This window comes from Carcharhinus amblyrhynchos, chromosome 28 (assembly GCF_965287045.1).
Source record: "Carcharhinus amblyrhynchos chromosome 28, sCarAmb.v2.hapA, whole genome shotgun sequence".
In the NCBI taxonomy this organism is placed as follows: Eukaryota; Metazoa; Chordata; class Chondrichthyes; order Carcharhiniformes; family Carcharhinidae; genus Carcharhinus; species Carcharhinus amblyrhynchos.
The window spans coordinates 5,415,369-5,443,147 of NC_137351.1; the positions used below are offsets into that span (position 1 = coordinate 5,415,369).

At 44.3% G+C, this 27,779-nt stretch overlaps 1 protein-coding gene across 1 annotated transcript in view; it reads left to right on the forward strand.

Moving 5' to 3' along the window:
• Window positions 1-315: 315 nt before the first annotated feature.
• Window positions 316-27,779, forward strand: part of kif7 (kinesin family member 7) — a 37,784-nt gene continuing 10,320 nt past the window's right edge. Inside the window, exons 1-14 of the mRNA XM_080214147.1 lie at window positions 316-390; window positions 2,958-3,370; window positions 6,941-7,141; window positions 7,606-8,528; window positions 9,114-9,257; window positions 10,486-10,722; window positions 12,893-13,086; window positions 14,561-14,688; window positions 15,585-15,779; window positions 18,258-18,460; window positions 20,454-20,651; window positions 22,130-22,255; window positions 25,044-25,220; window positions 26,412-26,627. Of these exons, the coding sequence (XP_080070273.1) occupies window positions 3,043-3,370; window positions 6,941-7,141; window positions 7,606-8,528; window positions 9,114-9,257; window positions 10,486-10,722; window positions 12,893-13,086; window positions 14,561-14,688; window positions 15,585-15,779; window positions 18,258-18,460; window positions 20,454-20,651; window positions 22,130-22,255; window positions 25,044-25,220; window positions 26,412-26,627 (3,270 nt within the window). The 5' untranslated portion in view covers window positions 316-390; window positions 2,958-3,042. The remainder of the gene's footprint in view (window positions 391-2,957; window positions 3,371-6,940; window positions 7,142-7,605; window positions 8,529-9,113; window positions 9,258-10,485; window positions 10,723-12,892; window positions 13,087-14,560; window positions 14,689-15,584; window positions 15,780-18,257; window positions 18,461-20,453; window positions 20,652-22,129; window positions 22,256-25,043; window positions 25,221-26,411; window positions 26,628-27,779) is intronic.

Consider the following 27,779-nt stretch of genomic DNA (forward strand, 5'->3'; position numbering starts at 1 on the left):
CACTGCGGCCCGGGGAGGCTCAGGCCCAGAGCAGCTCAGGCTCCCACAGCCTCGGGCCCAAGAGCCCCTCAGCCTCAAACCCAGAGGAGCTCAGGCTCCCTCAGCCTCGGGCCCAAGAGCCCCTCAGCCTCAAACCCAGAGGGGCTCAGAGCTCCCACAGCCTCGGGCCCAAGAGCCCCTCAGCCTCAAACCCAGAGGGGCTCAGAGCTCCCAACCGCAGACCCAGAGGAGCTCGGGCTCTCTCTCTCTCTCTCTCTCTCCCCGACCGGAGGCGCTGGTGTCTGGCTGTCGCACTCGGATGACGCGTTTCCGGTGCGCCGGGCCTGTTCCGGTCTCTCAGCCTCGGGGATTTTGTGGGATTCTCCGTCCGGCAGCGCGGCCGTTCCCCTGGTCAGTGTCCGCTTTCACCTGGCTCTTTATTCCGACCGGTTCCGGGGCCGCTGGTGGGCATCACCCTGGACCCGAACCCGCCGCTCATTGAGAGTCACCGCCCCCGGAGCCTCACCTTCCCCAAACAGCTGCCGAGGCCCCAGTCCCCCTGAGTTTGGGCAGCACAGTGGTTAGCACTGCTGCCGCACAGCGCCAGAGACCCGGACTCAATTCGGGTCATTGTCTGTGAAATCTGCATGTTCTCTCCGTGTCTGCGTGGGGTTCCTCCCACAGTCTGAAAGATGTGCTGGTTAGGTGCATTGACCATGCTAAATTCTCCCTCAGTGTACCCGAACAGGCGCTGGACTGTAGTGACTAGGGTATTTTCACAGTAACTTTATTGTAGTGTTAATGTAAGCCTACTGGTAACACTAATAAATAAACTTAAATTTTACTTTTGCCCACCTTCCCAATTCTCCATTCCCCTGATCCTATACCCTTCATCCCTAATCACTTGCTTCCCCACCAGTCACCTGATCCCCATCTTCCTCCACAGCTTTTACCTTGTCTCAGTCTTTCTCTACTTTTCTCTGTGTCTCTCCCGTTCCCCATATCCCCTCCCCTCCCTGTATCTCCCCTTCCCTACCCTCCAATCCCCTCCCCTACTGTTCCCTACCCTATCCTCCCCTTCACAACCCTTCCCTCCATGTCTCCCAGTTGCCCCCATCCCATGCAACCCCTGTCCCTATCCCCTTCCATTTACTTTTTCCATTTTTTTGAAGTCCAGAAATCCTTTCAGGGGAATGCATAGCTGGTCAGAATCACAGGATTCACTGGATTAGTTTCTGAGCCACCTTCAGTGCTGTTGGCAGGTTTACATGAATGACTGTCAAACAAGGCAACGATCCACCGATGATTTAATGCATGGTTGACAGTTGCTTTCTCAGCTGACTCAAATAATAGTCACTGAAACAAGATTACTGGAGGGCTGCTGCTTTAATTCATGAACTCATAAAATAGATAGATACCCTTGAGCACAGTTGGCCACCATGGGACTGTAGTATGAAAATGATGAGGCACAAAACAGACATTAAGGAAGGAATTGTCATTATGACATAATTCGAAATTAAATTGCTACACAAATCCAGTCATTTGTCACACTGCCTCCTATTGCTACTTTGAAATGTTACCTGCGTTGCTGACTTCTGGTTGAATGCAGGAGAGATGCAAGCCATTCCCATTAACGGCAATGTCCTGTGCATGTTTGCCAAATAGTCAGTGGAAGAGTGATCGAAAACGAGCTACTTATGGACCTGTCTTCTTGCTCATGTCTTAACGAGAGAGAAGTTATCAGAGATCCCGAGATTAATAAATTATAATGATGTCAGTTTGAAATACCTGTCCTTTCTGACTGCTGTTTTGCATCTCTCTTTGGTAGATGGGTACTTGGTTTATTGAAAGATCTTCATGGTGCTTTTTGCTAAATTGTGATGACAATTCATAACATAGTTATAAGCAATCAATAAAATAATAAAAACGTTGCACAATTATCATCATCTCAGCGTATAAATAATTAAGTGGAACTTAATTTATAGATGGAAATGAAAGGACTACTGAGCTCTGCATTGTGCATTAAAATCCATAGAGCAGATGTTGTCAAGTTGAGTTCCTTAAATTATCAATCATGAACATACCATTTATGAGTTTTCCAAAATAAGGGATGGGGCTGTTTCATGGTCATCTTATTTGTGGAATGTCATCTTTCCTCCTTAATTCCATTGCACATTTACTTTTGTGTGGTAGTGGCAAGAGCAGAGGAATATAAAGGGGTTATTTTAACCCCCTCCACCTGGTGTAAACAGGGCAGCAAGGTCCCTGAAAAGAACTTTGAATCATAAAACCTCAGTAGTGCAGAAAGAGGCTATTGGAGCCATAGGATCTACAGTGACTATCCGAAAGAGCATCCTACCCAGGCCCTTGCCACTTAACCCTACTCACCTAGCCTACACATCTTTGGACTGTGAGGGGAAACCTATGCAGGCACGGGGAGAATGTGCAAACTCCACACAAACAGCCACCCAAGGCCAGAATCGAACCAAGGTCCCTGGTGCTGTGAGGCAGCAGTGGTAATCATGCACTTACTCATTGCCACATTTGTACTGATACGTCCACCATTTGATTCAGATGGCCCACACTCTCACCTGATTCAGATGGGAGGCTGGCTGTAATAAACAGGCACTTGCTGGCAGCCGCTTTGAAAATGATCCAGAAAATGCCATAATGCTTGAAGCAGAGAGGACTGCCATCCCTGAGCCTACAGAAACAACACATTCGGTTGTCTGCTTGTCTGAGACCTCCTCCTGGAATTGTGCAATGCCCATACTCGGCACCCACTGCCTGCCCCCCCCCCACCACACACACACACACACACTTCCGCCAAACAACAACAATCCAGTAGAGGAAAAGGAAAAAACCACACATATTTGAAAAGTAATCTTATAAATCATCTGGCAGTTTGTAATTGGTCCCATTGAGTGGGAAAGTGTGCAATGATAAAAGAAGATCATTTTCTTTTTCTCCTTCTGCAGTGTGCCAGACCGATGTTGGAAAGCACTCTGATTCTTGGATAACTCACCAATCGAGCTGCCAACCGTGCCTGCTTTGACTTCAGACATGGCACCAAAGCCAAGTGGCTCCATGAAAGTTGAGGAGACAGCTGTCACGGTGGCAATCCGGATCAGACCACTGTTGCCCAAGGAAATTCTGCACGGACATCAGTCTTGTGTCCACATCAACCTTGACTCGCAGCATATTACCCTTGGAAATAATCGACATTTTCAATTTGATGTGATCTTTGACCAAACGTCGAGCCAGGATGAGGTGTACAGCAGCTGTGTGGAGCCGCTGGTCGAGGCTTTCTTTGAGGGTTTCAATGCCACCGTGTTTGCCTATGGACAGACTGGATCAGGCAAAACGTATACCATTGGGGAAGCTTATATATGTAAGTTATGCAAGTTAACACTGAAATTTACTGGCATCTCTGCGCCAAAATAACTAACATTTGAGCTCTTGCCATGGCTCACTTGGTAAATACAATACATTACGTTGTACTAATTTGGATTGATCAGAAGGGCCTTAGGTTCTATCCTCACTCTCTGCCATTACCTGATCTCAGGTGGGCACCAGAATCCTACCCGCACCCCCACCATTCACCATGGAATGAGAGTGGGCGGGGGCAGACAAGGTCCGTTGACCTTGGGCAAGATTTTCTGGTCTTGGGTCGAACAAGGCTGTAAAATCCTGCTGAAGGTGTTAACATACCAATATATGAATTAGGAGTAGGCCATTCAGCCCCTTTGGCCTGCTCCACCATTCTGTAAGATCATGGCTCACCTGATTGCTGTCTCAGTGCCACAATCCTGCCTACCCCTATATCTTTTGACACTCTTGTTAATCAAGAATCTATCTGCCTCTGTTTTAAAAATATTCAGTAACCTGGCATTTACCATTCTGGGGAAGAGGATGTCACAGACTCAAGTCACTCAGAGAGAAAATATTTCTCCTCATCTCCATCTTAAATGGGAGACTGCTTAGTTTTAAAATAGTTCTAGCCTCTCCTTAAGGTGAAAGTTCCTCTCAACTTCCACTCTGTCAAATCCCCTCAGGATTTTATTTGTTTCAATAAGATCATCTCTCATTTTTCTAAACTCCAGTGAATACAGACCAACCTGTTCAACCTTCCCTTATAAGATAACCCTCCCTATCTTAGGAATCAGTCAACTAATCTTCAGTGAGCTGCTTCCAATCCAATTATGTCATTTCTTTAACAAGGAGACCAAAACTGTACACACTACTCTAGATGTGGTCTCACCAATGCCTTCTATAAGTATAACAAAACTTGTTCCATTCGCCTTGCAATAAACTTCAACATCCCATTTGCCCTCCTGATCACTTGTTGGGGAGGGGATGGCCAGTGGAATTATCGCTACACTATTAATCCAGAAACTTAGCTAATGTTCTAGGACCTGGGTTCAAATCCCACCATGGCACATGGTAGAAATTGAATTCAGTTAAAAAAATCTGGAATTAAGAATCTACTGATAACCATGAAACCATTGTAGATTGTCAGAAAAATGCATTAGTTCACTAATATCCTTTAGGGAAGGAAATCTGCCATCCTTACCTGGTCTGGCCTACATGTGACTCCAGAATCACAATAATGTAGTTGACTCTTAACTGCCCTCGGGCAACTAAGGATGGGCAACAAACACTGGCCAGACAGGGACACCCATGAATAAAAAACTTAAGTTTCTGTGTGCTGGGGAAAGGGAAAAATTAGCCAAAGCTCTTGCTCCTAACACAATTGAGCGATCACTTTATTCATTGACAGCAATGCCAAATTTTATCATCTATGAACATCGGTTTAAAAAAAAATCAATTGTCTTGTCATGCTGCTGGATGTGGGATTTTGCAGTAAGCACGTTGGCTGCTGATGAACTAAGTCACTGTAGTGACTACACCTCAGAAGTGCTTTATTGATTAGTCTTGATGTGAAAGATGCTGTGTAGTTGCAAGCATCCTTTTCTTTTCTTTGAAATGGAATTTTTGTTGTCTTCAGTTACATTGCTAGATGAAATCGAGAAATTGGTCTGAATTGAGGGGCGACACGGTGGCACAGTGGTTAGCACTGCTTCCTCATAGCACCAGGAATCCGGGTTCGATTCTGGCTTGGATCACCGTGTGGAATTTGCACGTTCTTTCTGTGTCTGCATGGATTTCCTCTGGGTGCTCCAGTTTCCTCCCACAGTCCAAAACACATGCTGGTTAGGTGCATTGGCCACGCTAAATTCTCCCTCAGTGTACCCGAATAGGTGCCTGAGTGTGGCGGTTAGGGGATTTTCACTTTACTTTGTCCGTATTATCTAGCTGCCTGGCAGAGAGAAGGGTGAAGAATGTTCCTGAAGTCTGCACAACCATTTCTCAGAGAAGTATTGACAAGACACAGAGGCTGTGGCCAACCATGTACGATAGTAGGAGATCAGAGCCAACTAATTAAGAAATTTTATGCATGGTCTAATAACTATCAGTAGGTGCTCTCTAAACTGTTATAAACTTGGATTGAGTTGATTTCAGCCTAACAGCACAGTTCCATTTCACTGGTTTGTGTGAAGCTACCATGTAGTGTATAATTCCAGCAGCAATGAAGTACAAACATTCGTGATCTAGAGTGCTTACTGCCCAGTTAGCTTAAAATTAAATTCACTCTATTTATACTTCCTTTTGCCTTGGAAAAGCAGCCAGCATAATCCAGGACCCCACACACCCCAGGCATACTCTCTTCCACCTTCATCCTTTGGGAAAAAGATACAAAGTCTGAGGTCACGTAAGTGGTGGAGGCTACCTCGCTAAATATATTTAAGTCACGGGTGGATAGGTTTTTGATAGACAAGGGAATTAAGGGTTATGGGGAGAAAGCGGAAAAGTGGAACTGATCCACTTCAGGTCAGCCATGATCTTATTGAATGGCAGGGCAGGCTCGAAGGGCTAGATGGCCTACTCCTGCTCCTATTTCTTATATTCTTATGTTCTTAAGAACTGCTTCTTCCCTACTGCCATCAGACGTTTGAATGGACCGACCATATATTAAGCTAATCTTTCTCTACACCCTAGCTGTGACTTCAACACTATATTCTGCACCCTCTCCTTTCCTTCTTCCCTATGTACTCTATGAATGGTATATTTTGTCTGGATAGTGCGCAAGAAACAAAATTTTTACTGTATGCCAATACATGTGACATTAATAATCAAAATTAAATTAATTTAGAAAGGAAGGGATTGGTGAAATACTACATGTCCATATTGTTTGAGTCTGAAACACCAAATAAGGTGGCACGGTGGCACAGTGGTTAGTGCTACTGCCTCACAGCACCAGGGACCCAGGTCCAATTCCCGGCTTGGGTCACTGTCTGTGCGGAGTCTGCACATTCTTTCCGTGTCTGCGTGGACTTCCTCCGGGTGCTCCGGTTTCCTCTCACAATCCAAAGATATGTGGGTTAGGTCGATTGGCTATGCTAAATTGCCCCTTAGTGTCAGAAGGACTAGCCGGGGTAAAATGCATGGGATTATGGGGATAGGGTTTGGGTGGGATTGTGATCGGTGCAGACTCGATGGGTCGAATGGCCTCCTTCTGCACTGTAGATTCTATGATTCTAAGGCATTAAATACATTTTATTAATTAGTAATGCTGAAATTGGAGCCAGAGCCAGATACCTGCCTGAAAGTTTTGCTGGCATGGCAAGTAATCATTTTCTAACTAACTAATCATATTCTAACAGTGGAGAAGCAGATATTTTCATTAGAATTCAGAACAGAAACAGCCATGCTCTTGAAGAAGCAAGGTTTTCAGGGATGCGATGAGAAAGTGAATTGGCAGAGTTGATCTACTTAAAAAGAGTCTGGGTTTTTGGAGCTAAAAAGTTTTTCCCAGATTCTTTTTATTCTGCGCTATGTTAGATATGTAGTGTTGGTGCACTGTTGGATCCGTTACAAAGTTCTTTTTTTCCCTCCTCAGCTTCTGTTACTGACGATGACCAGGGTATAATTCCCCGTGCTTTGGCAGAGATATTTAAGCTGATGGATGAGAATAATGCAGTGGATCACACTGTTAAGGTGTCATACCTTGAGGTTTACAAGGAAGAATTCAGAGACTTGTTGGAGGTGGAAACAGCAAGCAAGGATATCCGCATTCGCGAGGATGACAAAGGAAATATAGGTTAGTGTGTTCATATTCAGGGAGGGTGAAATCAGATGGCACTTTGTGACTGCCTGTGTGGAGTCTGCATGTTCTCCCCGTGTCTGCATGGGCTCCCTCCGGGTGCTCCAGCTTCCTCCCACAGTCGAAAGATATTCAGGATAGATGGATTGGCCATAATAAATTGCCCCTTGGTGTTGCAAAATATGTAGGTTGGGAGATTAGCAGGATAAATACTTGGGCTGCTGGAATAGCGCATGGGTAACGTGCTCTGTTGGTGAAGACTGAATGGGCCAGATGGCCTCCTTCTGCAAGCAGGAATTCTGTGATTCATCCAAAATAGATTTTGTGTTCACGAGGCAGTTCAAGCCTAAAAAGAGAACATACAGCATTGTTAAGTTCAATTGGTAAATTAATGACAGCTTCTGTTTTATGGACACTGATTTGCCTATATAATGTCTTGTGAATATCTTTCTTGTTTCTAGTGCTGTGTGGTGTCAAGGAATGTGAAGTGGAAGGTTTGGATGAAGCTCTGAGCCTTTTGGAGATTGGCAACACTGCCAAGCACACTGGCATCACGCAGGTCAACACACACTCCAGCCGCTCTCACACCATCTTTACCATTACCATGGAACAGAGGCGAGGACTTGGTCGTACCACACGACTCGCAGCCGCTGCGGGAGATCTGTTAAGTTCCACACAGGTGATAACATCTAAGTTCCATTTGGTGGACCTGGCAGGCTCAGAACGAATTGTGAAGACGGGCAACACTGGCGAGCGCCTGAAAGAATCCATTCAGATCAACAGTGGGTTGTTGGCATTGGGCAACGTCATCAGTGCCCTGGGTGATCCAAAGAGAAAGAGTTCACATATTCCTTATCGGGATTCCAAGATTACCAGAATCCTCAAAGACTCGCTTGGTGGGAATGCAAAGACTCTGATGATCGCCTGTATAAGCCCCTCTTCATTCAACTTCGATGAGAATTTGAACACTTTAAATTATGCCAAAAGGGCTCAGAACATTAAAAACCGAGCAGTGATAAACTGCAAGAAGGAACAGGATCGTGCCAATGAGCTGGAGCTGCAAATCAAGACTCTTCATGAGGCTTTGGAACATAGCAAGCAAGTGGCACCAAGCAAGTCCTTCAGGCGGTCAACTGAAGAGTACTTGGCTCGACTGCATGCCGAGAGCTCCCATTACCGCACCTGCACAGATACTGCATACCGAATCTTTATGGAGCTGCAGCAGGACAGGAACCTCACGGTAGATCAGGTGCTGAAAGTAAAAGAGTGGATAACAAACGTAGAAGAGACGCGAAGTGAGCTTTCCACTGCCTCTGGCCTGGATAGTGGTATCGAGTGCAATTCAGCTGATGAACCCAAGACCCGGGATATAACCAAGCCACAGGTACACCATTGAAGATGGAGTTTTATTGGCTTGTGTAAAATGGTGCAAATGGAGCAAAGGTCTCTTTTCCTTTATTATTGAGAAACCTGGATGAAAAAAAAATCAAGATCCTTGCTGCAGAGGCTTGCAAAATCTCAAAATAGAAGTAAAGTGGCACAGTGGTTAGCGCTGCTGCTTCACAGCGCCAGGGACCCGGGTTCAATTCTGACTTCGGGTCACTGTCTGCATGGAGTTTGCATGTTGTCCCGTGTCTGCGTAGGTTTCTTCTGGGTGCTCCGGTTTCCTCCCACATTCCAAAGATGTGCCGGCTAGGTAGATTGGCCATGCTAAAATGCCCCTTAGTGTCCCAAGATGTGTCACTTTGGGGGATTAGTGGAGCAAATAAGTGGGATTATGGGGATAGAGCCTGGGTGAGGTGCTGTATTGGAGAGTCAGCGCAGACCCAATGGGCCGAATGGCCTCCTTCTGCACGTTAGGGATTCTTGGTAAGATAGCTCAATGATTGTCACAATGATGAGTGTCGTCATTTTTTCTGTGATGGCTGTACGTTGTGATATTGTAAGTTTCCTTTTCTTCTCTATCCAGGGTTCCACTGAAGTTGACACAGACCCCGGACCAGAGCAGAAGCAGCTTGTCCTGAAACTGCAGGCAAAGGTTCAACGGCTGGAGGAAGAGAACAGAGATTTTCTGGCCGCTCTTGAGGATGCCATGGAGCGGTTTAAACAGCAGGTAGCAGCCAAGTATCTGGGTTCTGTCAAAGATCTGATTAGCTTCAGCTATGCACAGGAACAGCAGACATAATAACTGGGCTGTTTGCAGTACACAAGTACATTGAAATAAAAAACAACAAATAAATAGCGATCATACCAGCTAAGTTCAGGGTTTATGCCTGATTATTTTGTTGCGGTTTCCCATCCACACTGTCCGTCTTAATTTATACAAATGTCGGGATAGAAACTTCCTGATTATTTTTTCTAGCACTAATCCTGTTTGTGCCCTGTTTCTCCACAAATCCTGTCAAACACTTCCAGAATTTTGAGATTCCATCCATTGAGTTGCACCCCCATCCATCTTAGCTTTCTTGCTCCAGTGAACACAGTTTGTATTTTCTCAAATTTCATATCATAACCATACCCTCTGAGTGAATTAACATTGTGCGTTGATTCCATGTATGCAAAGGCCAAGTGAGGATGTATCTCTCTCTTTCTCTCTCCCTCTGCTTGGCCAGCACATAAAGAACGGCCATTTTTTTTGACTTCATTCGTGGGACATGGGCACCATTGGCTGGCCAGCATTTATTGCCCATCCCTACTTGCCCTTGTGAAGGTGGTGGCGAGCTGTCTTCTTGAAATGCTGCAGTCCACTTGCTGTGAGTTAACTCACAATATTGTAGGGAGGGAATTTCAGGATTTTGACCCAGTGTCTGCGAAGGAACAGTGATATATTTCCAAGTCAGGATAGGGTCTGGGTGGGACAGTGGTTGGTGCAGACCAGACGGGCCGAGTGACCTCCTTCTGCACTGTAGGATCCTATGACCTGTGTGAATGGCTTGGAGGAGAACCTGGTGGTGTTCCCATGCATGTGTTACCCTTGTCCTTCTAGATAAAAGTGGTCATGGGTTTGGAAGGTGCTGTCTAAGTGGTACACACTGCTGCCACTGTGTGTCAGTGGAGAGAGTGGATATTTGTGGATATGGTGCCAATCAAGCAGGATGCTTTGTCCTGGATGGTCCTTTCACTTACTTCCCATTAAATGCTACTTACCTCAACTGCTCCATGTGGTAGCGAGTTCAACATTCTCATCACGCTTTGAGTAAAGAAGTTTCTCCTGAAATTTTTATTGAATCCTATGCCCCAAGGTGATCACCACTCACAAGAGCTGCAGGCAAAATTGTGGGGGAGGAGGGAGGGAGGGATAGGAAGCGTTTACTGATACTTACTTTTGAATTTTTTTTCAGAATGAAACACTGTTGGACCAGGAAGATCAGATTGTTGAATTGCAGAGAAGGCTGAAGCTGATAGGAGGGACCCAGTCTGCAGGGTCAGTGGATGAACTGCTGGAGAGTCTGTACCTTGCTAACCTCAGCTGCAGACCTCACACTGCCCCTCTGGACACAGCTCACCCTTGCAAATTAAATGTGCCACATTCAAACCACATTCTCAGTGATGAGACTGGAAGATTGCATTCCAAAAAGGTGTGTTTAAGTTACCTCTGAGATGCCATGTACGCTATCTGGATTTAACATTAGTATTGTCAGCTTGCCTCATTTGGACTGCAGTTAGAAGGTTGTGAATTCAAGCCCTCTGAGAATTGGAATACACACTGGGATCTGACAATTTAGGCATAGTGTTGGAAAAGTTTAAAGTTTATTTGTTAATTTCACAAGTAGGCTTGCATTAACACTGCAATGAAGTTATGGGACAGTCCCCTGGTTGCCACACTCCGTCACCTGTTGAGGTACACTGAGGTACACTGAGCATGGCCAATGCACTTAACTAATAAGTCGTTCAGACTGTGGGAGGAAATCGGAACACCCAGAGGAAACCCACGTAAACACGGGAAGAACGTGCAAACTCCACACAGAAGTGACCCAAACTGGGACCAGGGAACCTGGGTCCCTGGTGTTGTGAGGCAGCAGTGCTAACCACTGTGCCACCATGCTGCCACACAAGTGTTGTTCTTTGGATGAAGCATTCGCCCATTAGCTGTCCCTGCCATTTCTGGTGTTTCAGATGGATGTTAATGATCCTTTGACAGGAGTCAGAAGCAAGTCAGAAAGAAATGGCTTATTTATGTTACAGGAGCTTCTGGGATTCTGTGTGTAAAAGCAGCTGCCATATTTGCCCACACAACACTCACAGCTCTTCAAAAATAATTGAGTGTGATGCGCTTTTTAGGGAGATATGATTTACAATGTATAATCATAAGTCTACCTTTCTTTAACGGTGCAGTGCTGAACCATCCCAGATTATTATCATTAATGTACTCCCATTAGAGGAACTAGGTGACTGTCAGTGGCCCATGATGTGATTTCATTTACAACAACAAACTGCATTTCTGTAGCACCTTTAATAGTAAACCGACCCTAGGCGCTTCACACGAATGCAGTCAGGCCTAAGTTGACACAAGGTCAAAGAAGAAAATATTAGGAGGGGTTACAAAAAGCATGGTGAAAAAGCTGGGTTTTGAAGGAGAGAGAAAGTTGGAGAGGCATCGTTGTTTAGGGAGGGTGTTTCAGAGTATAGGGCCTGGGAAGCAACACTGCGAACACAAGTTACTTCTAATTTACTATGTTACCCCACTAGCCTAGATGCTGCCTGTCAATTGAATATAAATGTCCCCTTTGGTCACCTGATGTTTGGGGACTAACAGAGTGGGAGGTGAGGGGAGGTTCTTTAATTCATGTAAAGCAACATCATCTTGAAGTCTTGAGGGACCGGGGAAGGCTGCAGAGACAGAGAGTGATGAAGCCTTGGAGAGATTTGAAAACTGGGATAAGGATTTTTAAACAGATGCTATGGAATGGAGAGCTATTGTATGAGGTTTGAAGAAAGGTAATACACGAGCAGCAAAGTTTTGGATGAGCACAATCTTACGCAGGTACGAAGATGGGAAGCTGGCCAAGTGACCACTGGAACAGACAAGTCTTTCAGCGCAGATGAGTGTTTCAACAACAGATGAGCTGAGACAGGGCAGAGTCGGGCGATATTCCAAAAGTAATCAACAGACTAATCAACATTGCAAATTAGCAGAGAATGAGGATGTCCTCCACCATTTATTTCCTTTGTCTTCTGAAGATGTTGCCACCTTTCTTGGGCACAATTGTTCTGATGCCACATACTCTCCAGTGTCTCATCCAGTTGACTAGTCTACATATGTAATCTGAAATGGTAAGGGCTAGTGGGTTATTTTACCAGTGGAGGATTACACAACTGAGCCCAACCTGTCCTGATATATGATGGCTGCAGACATGCACAGTCCAGCAGGGGGTCACGAGATAGAGATCAGGACTCAAAGTCTGCCTCATTTCTATCTCCTTTTCACCTTGACTGAGGTCGGCCAACTAACATAGACGAGTGAATCATTCTGACCTGCAATACACAAGACAACCTGTTTACCCATGAAGCCATCAGGGTGTTGTCATTTGCCAATTGCAAGAGAACTTGTCCAACAGACTTTATTTTAGAAATTGTTACTATTGGATGTTTAGCAACAAATGATGGCAAACTTCCATATTGTAATTGTGGATTTCATTCGGACACCAGTATCAATCAGTCTGTGTCATGAATCACTGTATAACCTTATTCCTGTTACTTTATATTCTACTCTGGCCATAAACCCATGTTCCTCTCTTTTATCAATAGATTTGTGCAAGTGCCTCTTCTGTGGAACCTGCAAGCACGGGGTTTCACAGCTGTAATCACTGCCTGCAGAGCAACCTGGGAGGCAAGGATTCTGTGCTTCATGGAGACTTCAACAAGGATTGTGAGTCAATAGTGCTGCATTCTGAAGAGGAACCAGAGGAGGATGAATCCTACAGGAGTAAAGGAAAAAGCAGGTAAACCATAACTAAACTGACACTCAGTTTACACCTGTGTTCTTACTTATGTTCAATGTTAGGGTTCACAGCATTGAAGGTATACAGATTTATTATTCATGTAATCATATACTTCATGAATCAATTGTTATTATTAATTTCTTGAATTGATGATGAAATCACATAGGCCTGTAACTTCTACGTTGCTGGGAATTGTTAACTGGGCAGTACTCCACAGGTCAGCTGCGAAACTGCATTACCCCACTCCCTGCCCACCCCCCACAAGCAGACGTCCCCAGGTAAGGATTGTATGGCAATTGCCTGGGAAGTTCAAACCTCCATTGTGCAGTTGTCTTGCAATCAGAACCATCCAACAGTACAACTTAATGGTTCTGAATGTCTTAACAGTAATAGTTGTTCAGGAAAAGTTAAAAGAATTAAAACTAAAAATCTGCTGCTTCCCTGTGAAGCAAGAGGCATAAAGAGTAGGGCCTGCAAGGCCTTCTTTATCATTTGAGGCAAGACTGAAGAAAGAACTCTAGTCTGACTCCTGCTGACTTGCTTAGCAACTAAAACTGTCTGGATGTCTCTGTCTGGAACTTCTACTTAGGTTTGCTGTCTAAATTGACCAAAGTTCTTTATTAATTCTATATTAGATGCATAGGCCATATTAAATTCCCCCTCAATGTACCCAAATATTTGATTTGATTTGATTTATTATTGTCACATGTGTTAGTATGCAGTGTTTCTTGCATGCTATACAGACAAAGCATATTGTTCATATAGAAGGAAATGAGAGAGTGCAAAATATAGTATTACAATCATAGCTAGGGTGTGGAGAAAAAGCAACTTAATGCAAGGTAGGTCCATTCAAAATTCTGATGGCAGCAGGGAAGAAACTATCCTTGAGTCAGTTGGTATGTGACCTCAGACTTTTGCATCTTTTTCCCGTTGGAAGAAGGTTGAAGGAGAGAATGTCCGGGATGCATGGGGTCCTTAATTATGCTGGCTGCTTTGCTGAGGCAGCGGGAAGTGTAGACAGAATCAGTGGATAGGAGGCTGGTTTACGTGATGGATTGGGGCTACATTTACGAACTTTTGTAGCTTTTTGTGGTCTTGGGCAGAGCAGAAACCATATCAAGCTGTGATATAACCATAGCCACCAGAGAGTGCCAACTAGGGAATTTTCACAGTAACTTCATTGCAGTGTTAATGCATATTAATCAAAACGAAGCAAACTGATTTTATGGTTACACTTTTATCCTTTCAACAGAAAACCCCCACATAAGCACAAAATAGAAGTTAACATAAATAAATTATTATAAAGAATAATCATTAGCTGTATCATACTACCAATCTGATGAACCTAAGTAGGGAAGGAGAGGCAGAACACCTTTGTGTTGTCCTGGGTAATATTCTTCTGGGAAAGTGAAACATATTTAAACATTTTGTACTTCTGTGTTGCCCTGATATTAATTCTTTTGTGACTTGACAGAAACCAGATCAATCGGACCTGGACAAAAAGAGATGTTCCTGTAACGATCAGCATGCTGAAAAGCAGAAACAGTCTCAGCCAGCCTCGAGACAGTGATTCAAGCAGTCTGCAAAGCGAAGTCATGAAGTGTACGTAGCCCCCTCACAGTCCCATTACTGATGTGGAGATGCCGGCGTTGGACTCGGGTGGGCACAGTAAGAAGTCCCGCAACACCAGGTTAAAGCCCAACAGATTTATTTGGAATCACGAACTTCATCAGATGAAGGAGCGGTGCTCCGAAAGCTCGTGATATCAAATAAACCTGTTGGGTTTTAACCTGGTGTTGTGAGACTTCTTACTGTCCCGTTACCAACACTGATTCAGGGCCGTAATCAGTCTGCTTAATTCATTGCTCTTTATCTCCAAATACCAACTTTCGTCTCCTGAAGCCAATGGCTATTGCCAAGATACAGGCCTCATAGTTGCTAATTGCTCTCTGGTATATCATCCAAGGGGGTCATGCTTCTAGTAAAAGCATACACCATGCAGGAATGAGGATAGCATCAAAGCTAAGTCAGATTGACATTTAGACATTTCCACTTGCAATCCCTGTCTGGGTTAAAACAAAGTTTATTTATTATTGTCACAAATAGGTTTACATCAACACTGCAATGAAGGTACAGTGAAAATCCCCTACACTTGGAGCCTTTTTGGACTGTGGGAGGAAACGGGAGCACCCGGAGGAAACCCACATAGACACAGGGAGAACATGCAAACTCCACACAGACAGTGACCCAAGCCGGGAATCAAACCTGGGTCCTTGGTGCTGTGAGGCAGTAGTGCTAATCACTGTGTCACCATGCCACCCCACAGTTAGGCACATTTTATTCCAGCAGGTGTAGGTAGATACGACTTGAAATAATGCAGTTTATAAAACAACCTCTCACATAAAAGTTTGCTCCTGTTAGCTATTTTGCCTTGCACTTTTCATAGCTCCAGATTCAGGAACCTAAAAGCTGGCCTATATTAATTCCATGTTCTGCAGCTCCACACAGGAAGGGAGACCAGAATGTGCCCCACTCACCGTCATTCTCTGATGAATTCAGTGAAGGTTCACCTGCATACCATCCCAAGCTGAAAAACTCTGAGTGGAGGCTCGTCCAAGCCCAGCACAAGATGCGGGAACTGGCAATCAACATCCGCATGAAGGAAGAATTAATCAAAGAACTCATCAAAACAGGTACGCGGGGGATCACTTTTGAAATAGATTTACTTAAATGTTGATACACGGACCTTTCCTAACTGCCAACAAAATACAGGTGAGGTCATTCATCAGTTTCAAAATTCAATTGGTCTTTTTAAATTTGAAGTAGTATTAACATGAATAAAGATTGTAACATTCTAGGTGAAGTGCAGTAACACATTTTTAAAGGTTTTGAATATGAAACCCTTCCAATTAAAAAACTTTTAAGGTGTGAATTTTTAATTACTAACACTAGAGTCCTCAGTTGTACTTGACCTACTAGGTATGGATAACTAGTATTTATGAATCACGTAGAATTTATTAAAGGAGATTTTACATATGAAGTAAAGTTTATTTATTTGTGTCATAAGTAGGTTTACGTTAACGCTGCAATGAAGTTACTGTGAAAATCCCTTGGTCGCCACACTCTGGCACCTGTTTGGGTACACTGAGGAATCATAGGATCCCTACAGTGCATTTGGCCCATCAAGTCTGCACCAACCATAATCCCACCCAGGCCCTATTCCCATAACCCAATGCATTTACCCTGCTAATCCTAGGGGCAATTTACACATCCACACATCTTTGGACTGCGGGAGGAACGCCACGCAGACACAGAGAGAAGGTACAAACTCCACACAGATAATGACCCAAGCCGGGAATTGAACCCAGGTCCCTGATGCTGTGAGACAGCAGTGCTAACCATTGTTCCACCGTCTACTTAACAAAAAGCAGTGAAGACAACATAGAGGTTCTTCATCTCTCAAGATCTCAGAAATTCTTGGTGTTGTCTGATGGCTCCCTACTTTACCTGTGAAGTGGTATTGAACTGTATCCAGAAGAATCATACCCCAGAAGCCATGATATCACTGTGCCAACAAAAACACTGCCCTCTAACTTCTATCTCTCAACCTCTCATTTCTTCATTTTTTTTGCAGATGGTCTAACTTCACCCCTCTTATTGGCTATAAGGTGCAAATCATCTTGTGCCACCCCACCTTTGCAACCCTTGCATTATAACTGAGACACAATTCTATCACTTCCTCAGACCCCAGAAGTTAACATTCCATTATAAACAAATCAGATCTTACAAAGTTACATTCTCTTGTCAACATAATTTAACCCAATCCATAGAGATATTAGAAAATAATGGTTCCCCCTCTGGTACAGATCAATTAGAGCAATAGAATTTCTACAGTGATTTTACAGTGTAGGGGGAGGCCGCTCAGCCCATCCAGTCTGCGCCAACAGCAATCCCATCCTATCCCCATAATCCCACATATTTACCCTGCTAGTACTCCTAACTGAGGGGCAATTTAGCTTGGCCAATCAACCTAACCCATACATCTTTGATCTGTGGGAACAAACTGGAGTACCCAGCTGAAACCCACACAGACACGGGAAGAATGTGCAAACTCCACACAGTCACTCAAAGCAGGAATTGAACCCAGGTCTCTGGCACAGTGAGACAGCAGTGCCAACCACTGCGCCACCCATGTTTTTTTAAACACAGTGTTATTTTCAGTTTCTTCGAACTGATTTCAAGAAACACCTAATTGTGTTGTGGACAGCAATTAAAACAGCATACAGGTCTAGGCTCAAAGAAACTTAGTAAGTAAGCTTTCATGAGCTTTCGGAATGCTGCCCCTTTATCAGGTGAGTCTTATCTGATGAAGGAGCAGCGCTCCGAAAGCTCGTGCTACCAAATAAACATGTTGCACTTTAACCTGGTGTTGTGAGACTTCTTACTGTGCCTACCCCAGTCCAATGCCGGCAACTTCACATCAAAGGAACTTAATCATCAAACAATAAAACAGCTTTCTTTGTATCTTCATTTGCAATAGCTTTCACAGAAACCATTCCAATTTGCTAAAACTCAAACTGACCCTTTAAAAAATTCTCAAAGAGTAAATTCATTGCAGATTCAAAAGATAATCAATCTTACAATATGACTCTGTAATGAACAAACTTATATCTTTGCTTTTAATATATTTGAAGCGATGGATCTGTACCAGCCTCCTGTCTGCACCACTTAATTGTTGTTGTCACTTTTCCATCAAACTTTTTGTGTTAACTTTTCCCGTTATAAATTCCCATGTCCACATTCTAATTGAAAGCAATGTAACTTGCTCCTTTGATTATATAACCTGGCCAATGGATTAGCAGGATTTCTCAAGATATGAAGTTGAATTTTTTTGAGTTGCCATTTTTAATGCAGAACTGAAAACTCTGAAGGATTAAATATTTTATAATAACAGGATTCCATTTGCCTTTTGTAACCTTAACGCTTTCATTCAATACAGAAAAAAATTAAAAACATATGGAACCTTAAACCATCTTTTATAGTTGCAACAAGTTCCTTAAAAAAAAATGAAATAGTAAGACTGTGACAAGATATACAAGTCGAGGACTGTTAGGTACTGTTAGTAATCCCATATGTTTTCAGCTAAACCTGATGTGTGTTTGGATGGCTAGGGAGAGATGCCCAGGCAATGAATAAGCAGTACTGTCGGAAGATTCAAGAGTTGGAGCAGGAAGCGGAGCAGGCCAGGGCAGAACTAACCGAGGCTCAGAAACAGCTCCAGGACCTCGAGGAGAAGGGACCCAGAGATCCTATGGAAAGAGCCAAGCTCCAGGAGTGCCACAAAAAAATTGTCGCAGCACAGAGTAAAGTGCAGGTGCGTGAGGTGTTGTGGCTGCCACTGCCTCCAGATGAGTGGTTGAATTACAGGAAAGCAGAAGTGAGCAACAGCTAGTGACATAGAAACTAAAAGCAGGAGTAGGTCGTATAACCCTTCAAGCCTGCTCCACCATTCATTTTGATCATGGCTGATCATCGAAGTCAATATCCTGACCACCACCCCCCCACTCCTCCTCCTCCTCCTCCTCCCATATCCCTCGATCCCTTTAGCTCCAAGTGCTGTATCTAACTTCTTCTTGAAATCCAACAACGTTTTAGCCTCAACTGCTTTCTGTGGTAGTGAATTCCACGCATTCACCACCCCACAGGTAAAGAAATTTCTCCTCACCTCAGTTCTAAAAGATTTCCTCCTTATCCTCAAACTATGACCCCCTAGTTCTGGACTCACCCATGATCCAGAACATTCTTGCTGAATCTACCCTGTCAACCCTGTTAGAATTTTATAAGTTTCTATGCCAGTTCTGTTGGACCGTGGTGAAGTATTTTGCAATGTTATTGGGCCATTATTTCAAACTAAAAGTGTTTATAGAATCATAGAATCCCTAAGTGCAGGAGGAGGCCATTCGGTCCATTGAGTCTGCACCACCTCTACACCGAGCAAGCCTCTACTCCCTGCCATATCCTAGTCACCCCACATATTTACCCAGCTAATCCCCCTAACCTACACAATTTGGGACACTAAGGGGCATGTTAGCATGTATGTATTAGAATAGCAATCTGGTATGCATATTTGGATGGCGATCTGGTATTTACTTTATAATTGTACCCCAGCATTTAATTTCAAGTGGCAGTCTCTCATTGTATTTTCTGCGCTCATTGACTTCTGTATTCCCATGGAGCACAGATTGTGAGTGCTATCATGCAATCTGAGTGATAAAATGGTCACTTTTGGATCACTGCAATGCACTGCAATACATTTGATTCAAGAGACAGATGCACTGGATTATTGATTACACAACTCCCAAACTCAGTTTGAAATCATGCACTGTACTCCTGTAGGGAATAGCCACTTGGGTGAGGTACCAGAAACTCATTGGCATCTGTGGTACAATATACACTTTCAGAAATGAGAGGACTATATATAAGGAGGTGGTGCAGAGGAGATTCATCAGGATGCTGCCTGGGATGGAACAGTTAAGTTATGAGAAGTGGTTGGGTAAGCTTGGGTTGTTCTCGTTGGAGCAGAGAAGACCTAAAGGCAACCTGATCGAGGTGTACAAGATTATGAGAGACGTGGACAGAGTGGTTAAGGAGCAGCTGTTCCCCTTAGTTGAAGGGTAGGGTCAGTCATGAGGGGACATAAGTTCAAGATGAGGTGCAGGAGGTTTAGGGGGGATGGGAGGAAAAACTTTTTTATCCTGAGGATGGTGACGGTCTGGAATGTGCTGCCTGGTAGGGTGGTAGAGACAGAGTTGCAACACATCCTTTAAAAATTATCTGGATGAATCCTTGGCACATCATAATATTCAGGGCTATGGGCCAAGTGCTGGCAGATGGGATTAGGTGGGAGTTCAGGTGTTTGTAATGTGTCGGTGCAAATTTGTGGGGCCGAAGGGCCTCTTTTGCACTGATTCCATATTTCTGATGAAGACATTTTCAACTTGCAAGTGTGATCAAATCTGGGTCCATAAATAAATAAAGTAGCCACTAATAAATTCAATAAAAAAATTTTGGAGAAACTTCTTTACCCAGCGAGCGATTAGAATGTGAAACCTGTTGCGATAAGTAGACTAGATGCATTTAAGGAGAAGCTAGTCATACACAAGAATGAGAAGGGAATTGGAGGATGCTCTGGACAAGGAGAGGGGGGAGGGAGGTCACGGAGTGGAAACACTGCTTGGACCTGTTGAGTTTAGTGGCCTGTTTTAGTCCTTTAACTATTACACTTCCTGGAAAATGCTGCATTTTTTTTTAATATCATTAAACTGACTTTCAGCTGCTGCGAATCTTTACATTGATCCCATTTCCAGGTGCTCAGACAAAAGAAACGCGACACAGAGCGACTAGTATCGCTGTCATCACAGAGTGAGCGGCGCATCCATGAGATGGAGAGAAATGTGCAGCTCATGAAGCAGCAACAGGCACTGCTGCAGAAAAAGCTGAAGGAGGAAGTGGATCAGAAGAGGCGACTTGAGACAGAGATGCAGAGAGGGAAACATCGAGTGAAGGTACAGCACGCTGAATGTTGGGCTTCCACAGAGGATGGATAAATATGGGCGGCACAGTGGTTAGTGCTATTGCCTCACAGTGCCAGGGACCTGGGTTCAATTCCCAGCTTGGGTCACTGTCTGTGTGGAGTTTGCACTTTCTCCCCGTGTCTGCATGGGTTTCTTCCGGGTACTCCAGTTTCCTCCCACAGTCTGAAAGACGTGCTGGTTAGGTGCATTGACTCAAACAGGTGCCGGAGCGTGGTGACTAGGGGAATTTCACAGTAACTTCATTGCAGTGTTAATGTAAGCCTTACTTGTGACTAATAAATAAACTTTAAAATAAATTGTCCTGTCTAACATTTCAGAATTCAGCCTGTTTTTCTGTGAAAAGTGAGACCCAGTGAGCTTCCCTTCTGCAGCTGAAAACAGTGAAACTTATGCAAAAGGACTCCGATTTAAAATAAACTTGCTGACAGTCCCTAATAACTCACATTGTTACAGACACAGATCGCATCTTAAAATCACGGGTGCTCAGGAATTATGATTACATTAGCCTTTCATCATTTAAGTCAGTTTAAAATTTAAATATATGCCAGATTACTAGTCTAAAATAAGTACTACGTATTATTTTAAGCTTTCTCTATTTCAGTTCAATCCCTCTAGATCTGAAACGCATTACCTGCATTGTTAGTAAGGTAGGCAGGTCAGCACAAGGTGTTGACAGCAGGTGATAGAAATGGCTTTTGTGAAATGGAGGACGCTTTACCCAGCATCCCTAGTGGCAGAGGAGTCACCCTATCTCTGAGCTTGATTGCTTGCCTGACTATCTTAGGGACAGAGCAGTTTCTCTGCCGCTGTGAATGCTGGATAAGGAGCTTGCTAATTGATCAAAGGCAGGAACTGCATAGGACAATCATACTTCACTCCACTGGTATGTCAGGTACTAAAGAGCTGTTAATAGCTCCCTACCTTCCCACCAGCACTGCAGCACATGAAAGTAGTGGGGTCTTGGCCAAGGCTCTTTGGGACATTATCCCAATTTTGGGTGGGATCTCCCAAGCATACTAGCCCCACTGCAGCTGTCTTGGCCTGTGTAGGCTGCTAACTTAGCAGATCTTGGGATCACAAAATCCCTCAGTGGAAACTGATGGGCTTGAAGAGCTGGAGTGATAGAGCCCATCAAGCCCATCAGAATTTCATAGCATCATAGCATTCCTACAGTGCAGAAAGAGGCCATTCGGCCCATCATGCCATGAAACCTGCACATCTTTGGAATGTAGGAGGAAACCAGAACAACAGAGACTGAAACATATCCCACTGATAGAGCTTCAGAGTTGGGCTCCATGCCAGGTGAGTAGATACACTCACCTGGGATACTTGGCTTACCCCATTTACTGTACATGCAGTGACCAGCAACAGATCATGCGAATTCCTGGTGGATTGTGAATGTGCCCCAAAGATAATGAAGTACTCACCTTTTGTTTTTCTCTATGCAGGAGCTTGAAATAAAACATAAGCAGCAGCAAAAGATTCTTAAGATTAAAACCGAAGAGATTGCAGCCTTCCAAAGAAAGAGGAGGAGTGGCAGCAATGGGTCTGTGATCAGCCTCGAAGAGCAGCAGGTAACATGATACTGGCCATGGGGTAACTCAGTAGTTTGCACTGAGTTCTGACTGGAGCAGTTCAACTTCAGCAATGAAATTTTATTTTTAACCGAGTTGCTTGGTGTTTCACTTGGAATTTTCTTTTTTTGATTCTGGCCTGAAGGTACCGGCTATTGCTGAGTACATGCCAAACAACTCCAGTGTTAGTGAATGAATATCATAGCATCATAGCTTTGCTGCAGTGCAGAAAGAGGCCATTTGGCCCATCAAGCCTGCACCAACAGCAATCCCACCTAGGCCTTATCCCTATAACCCCATGTATTTACCCTATTAATCCCTCTGTCACTAATCGACAACTTAGCATGGCCCATCAATGGAACTTGCACATCTTTGGAGTGTGGGAGGAAACCAGAGCACCCCGAGGAAACCCATGTAAGCACTGGAGAATGTGCAAGCTCTGCACAGACAGTCGTCCAAGGCCGGAATTGAACCCGGGTCTCTGATGCTGTGTGGCAACAGTGCTAACCACTTTGCCACTGTGCTGCCCATTGAGTTTGTTTTAACAGTAATAGATGGATCTGTGTCTTTATTTAGCGGTTATCTTCTTCTCAATGTTTTTTGCTGATGTGTAATTACTAATTTCAAAGAGCCATAGAGCGATACAACACAGAGACAGGCCCTTCAGCCCAACTGGTTCATGCCGACCATGGTGCTCTTCCAGTTAAATCCAATTGCCTGCGTTTGGCCCATATCTCTCTAATCATTTCCCATCCATGTACTTATCCAAATGCTTTTTAAATATTGCTACTGTACCTGTCTCAACCACTTTTTCTGGCAGGTCATTCCATATACGCACCATACTCTGTATGAAGAAGTTGCCCCTCAGGTCCCTTTTAAATCTTTGCCCTTTCACCCTAAACCTATGCCTTCTTGTTTTCAATTCCCCTTCCCTGGGAAAAATACTGTGCGTTCATCCTATCTCTGCCTTACATGATCTCATACACCTCGATAAGGTCATCCCTCATCCTCCTATGTTCCAGGGAATAAAGTCCTAACCTGACCAACCTCTCCCTATAACTCATACCAACTAGTTCTGACAACATCCTCATAAATCTTCTTTGGACTGTTTCCAGTTTATCAATGTCTTTCCTATAACAGGGTGACCAAAACTGTACACAATACTCCCAAGTGCGGCCTCACCGACAACTTATGCAATTGTAACATAGTGTCCCAACTCCTATCCTCAATGCCCTGATTGATGAAGGCTAGTGTACTGAATGCCTTCTTCACCATCCTGTCTAACTGTCATGCAACCGACTCGGAGTTACCACTGAGCTGATTGAAAAATAAATTCAGTGGCTGATCAAGAGTCTTCTGTTTGTAAAAATGAGCTAAAATTTAACACCCAGCACAATGTTGGACAGAGTCACAAGGGCCCAGGTAATCTGGCTTCTCTTTCCTTTCTGTGCTGCATTATATGATCTCAGCTGGGTTAGGTGTACTCCAGTTGATCTCTGTGTCCACAGACCAACAATTTCTGAACACATTGGGTGAGGACAGGGTTAGGCACAGTTGCACTGACCCACTGGGCCAAATAGCCTGCTTGTCCTTGCAACCTAGGATCAGACATGAATGGGGCAGGTGGGGAAGCCAATGTAGGGTTGCTAAAAAAGGACTATACCCCATTAAAAATAGCATCTTCAGGAAAGAAATGCGAAGCAAAGAAACCATCAAACGCAGTCTAATAAGTCTTCACTTATGGACCTCTAAGCACATCAGAGGCCGGAAGATTGTACATCGGGAGTGGACTGTCAGGTAGCTCAACTGTTGCCCTTTCACATAATGCAGGCAGACATCCAGGCCATTGTTGGAATATCTCAGCACCTACAAAAGTGAACGGGGTTTGAAATATGTCCTGGACAGGGCATAGATAGTGCAGTGTTTGATAGCTATCAAAGAAGCTTGGGTGATGCATGGGGGTTGGGGAGTTGGTGGTGGTGGGTTAACGGTAGGTATTGCAATGTTGAGCAGTCACTTTTTCTGATAGATGCTGGTGCCGCTGACATGAGAACTATTTTTGCCCCTGTGCAAGTCACCCATGAGGACATTTCATCTTTAGAGATGCTGTTAAGGCCTGGATCACCTGCTTGGGCTCCACAGCCATCAAAGGGCAACGTTGGCCAGCGTTATTTCCCCACACATCCCTTCAGTCAGCAAAACCAGGCTTGGACAGAGGAAACTTCCTGCCTGCAATAAAACAACAACATATTGCACTTATACAGCACATTTAGCAAAGCAAGATGTGCCAAGGCACTGAACAAGTTCATAATGATGAAAGGAGTTTTGATGCCAAGTCACAAAAGGAAACATGACGGAGCACCAAAAACATGGTCAACATGGTGGAATTTAAGGCATACCATAAAGGAAGGGACTTGAATATAAAGCCTGGGAGATTTGTCTCTCCTACCACAGTCCCTAAGGCATAGGAGGGGACCAAGTTTGTGACAGACAGCTGTTTCACCCTACCATAAGGGTGCTCACATTAAAAGTTGCAACCCAATGGCCGGAGTTTTGTCATCCTGCCCGCCACAAGAATCAGAGCAGTCAAAGGGAGGACCATGGAAAGATCTGTTGATCTCGAATGGGTTTTTCTGGTTTCGGAATGAGTGAGGCCGGAAAATCCCACAATATGTGTCTGGGTGCTGACAACATTGTGTGAGTGATTTTCATGAGCTTTTTTTTTAAAACAAGACAAAAGCTGTTTTCTCAGTCCCAAATGGGTATTGACGATTTATTTTACTTGTAGAAAATTGAAGAGCAGAAAAGGTGGTTGGATACGGAGATTGAGAAGGTTCTTGAACAACGAAAGGCACTGGATGACCTGGAAGAGGAGCTGAACAAACGAGAGATCATTGTCGAAAAGAAAGAAGCCTTGCTGCAAGAGAAGAGTGGGCTGGAGAGCAAGAGGCTACGGTCCAGTCAGGTGAGATTACGAGGAAACGTGATCTAGTCAGGCAAGAAACTGCTGCTATAAGAGTTGGAGTGGTTGCAACTCAGGCAGGTGGGAGAACAAGCTAGATTCTATAAGGCTAGCACCTCAGAAGGCACTATTCCATTGGATGAAAGAGCATGAGGCAAAAGTTTGAGATCCTACTAAAGTGTTTTTTTGAAGTTTATTTATTAGTCACAAGTAGGACTTACATTAACACTGCAGTGAAGTCACTGTGAAATTCCCCTAGTCGTTACACTCCGACACCTGCCCCTAAGCGGCATGCCTTTCAGCCTGTGGGAGGAAGCAGGAGCACCTGGAGGAAACCCACGCAGACACAGGAGAATGTGCAGACTCCTCACAGACAGTGACCCAAGCTGGGAATCGAATCCAGGTCCCTGACACTGTGAGGCAGCAGTGCTAACCACTGTGCCACCCCAGATTAGATTCAGACATTTATCGGGTTGGACACTAAGGGGTTACTTTTCAATTACATACAGGATTATTAAAGTTTATTTTGTCCAATATTGTCCCATTCCCTCTTAAAGGAGCCAACCCTTGTGTATGGCTTTACAATTGCCAGCAGCTCTTTCTTACCCTGTATATATAGTGCTATATGTGTAAGCCTGGGGAATGAATGTCATCATCAGCAGGAGCAGCTGAATACTAATCAGTAGTGCCTGATTTTCCATTCCCAGGGAAGCTGAGACACATTCTAACTCCCATACTCCAGGTGAAATCAGCTTACTCAACACAGGCCACAGATCAAACCTGGAATCTCGGGCTTTGTGTACATCGAAAGTAAAGCAGTAAGGTTTATTTATTAGTGTCACAAGTAAGGCTTACGTTACCACTACAGTGAAGTTACTGTGAAATTCTCCTAATTGCCACACTCTGGCGCCTGTTCAGATAAATGTACCTAGCCAGCGCATCTTTTAACATTGTGGGAAGAAATCGGAGCACCTGGAGGAAACCCACACAGACATGGGGAGAACGTGCAAACTCCACACAGACAGTGACCCAAGCTAGGAATTGAACCGAGGTCCCTGGTGCTGTGAGACAGCAGAACTTGCCACTGTGCCGTCCATGTAACATAGGAAGTTAACACAAAAAAAAATTCTGACTTTGTCACAATTCAAAGACCTCAACACAGCGGCCATTTGTTAATTATTATTTTTCCTTTAGGCTTTGAGCAATGACATTGTGAGAGTGTCGAGCCGCATTGAATCTCTGGAGAAGGAGCTGTCTGAAAAGAATGGGCAGTTGCGAAATGGCAGCGCTATTGACCAACAGGAAATTCGTGAGGAGATTTCCAATCTGCGACATGAGAAGGATCAGATGATGAAACAGCGCACTGAGCTAGATGAGAAACTACGGATGGGAAACCTGCTGTCAGCAGAGGTATGGCTGATCGTGAGAGAAATCAATCTGTTCAGTTGCAGTTTGAGACTTCGTACAGAACGGTTTGCGTGTCAGAGTAATAGTTCTACCATGGTAGCTGACCTGGGTGTCCCTGAAGCCATGTATTTCAATGAATGCGCAAAGCCCTTTGTACTCCTGAGTTGGCTGATGCTGGGCCATTAATCACTGCTCAGTGGAATTGACACCAGTGTTGCTGAGTAATGAGACAGTGAATTAGAGATTTATGTACAATGTCTTTGATAAAATGAGCTATAAATGACAGACTTGCTTCTTGTAATGTTCTCATTATCACACTCTGTTCATAGTTTTTCTATTCCAAAGCAGCACATTCTCTGCCTCACCAAGGGAGATCTGTTCAAAAGCAGGTTTTAATTCATATTTTACAATAAGTCCAAAGATTGCAATAGGTCAGGTGGCAGAATGAGAGAATGTCACCTGCAGTAAGATCATGGCAAAGGTAATGTTCCCTCAGCCAAGGTCTGATTGGCACTCTGGTTCCTATGCTGCCCCTCGAGGTCTCAGGGACCGTTTTACTGGTTATTGAATGGCACTTGTGTGGCACAGATGTTACTTATCACTTCTCAGCCCAAGCCTGAATGTTGTCCAGGTCTTGTTGCACGTGGACAAGGACTGTTTCAGTGTCTGCGGAGTTATAGATGATGTTGAACGTTGTGCAATCATCTGTGAACATCCCCACTTCTAACTTTATGATGGAAGGAAGGTCATCGATGAAGCAGCTGAAGGGCTTTGGACTCCAGCCTAAGGAACCCCTGCAGCGATGTCACAGGATTGAAATGATTGACCTTCCAGAACCACAACAATCTTCCTTTGTGCTAGCGGAGAGTTCTGATTCCCATGGACTCCAGTTTCGTGGGGGCTGTTCGTTGCCGCATCCATTAAATGATACCTTGATGTCAAGGGCGGTCATTCTCACCACATCTCACCTCTGGCGTTCAGCTCCTTTGTCCATGTTTCGACCAAGGTTGTAAAGTGGTTAGGTGCTGAATATCAGTGAGCAGGTTATTGCTGAGCAAGTTCCACTTTATCGGGCTATGGATGACACCTTCCATCACCTTGCTGATGTTTGCGAGTAGACTGATGGGCGGTTATTGGCCGGGTTGGATTTGTTCT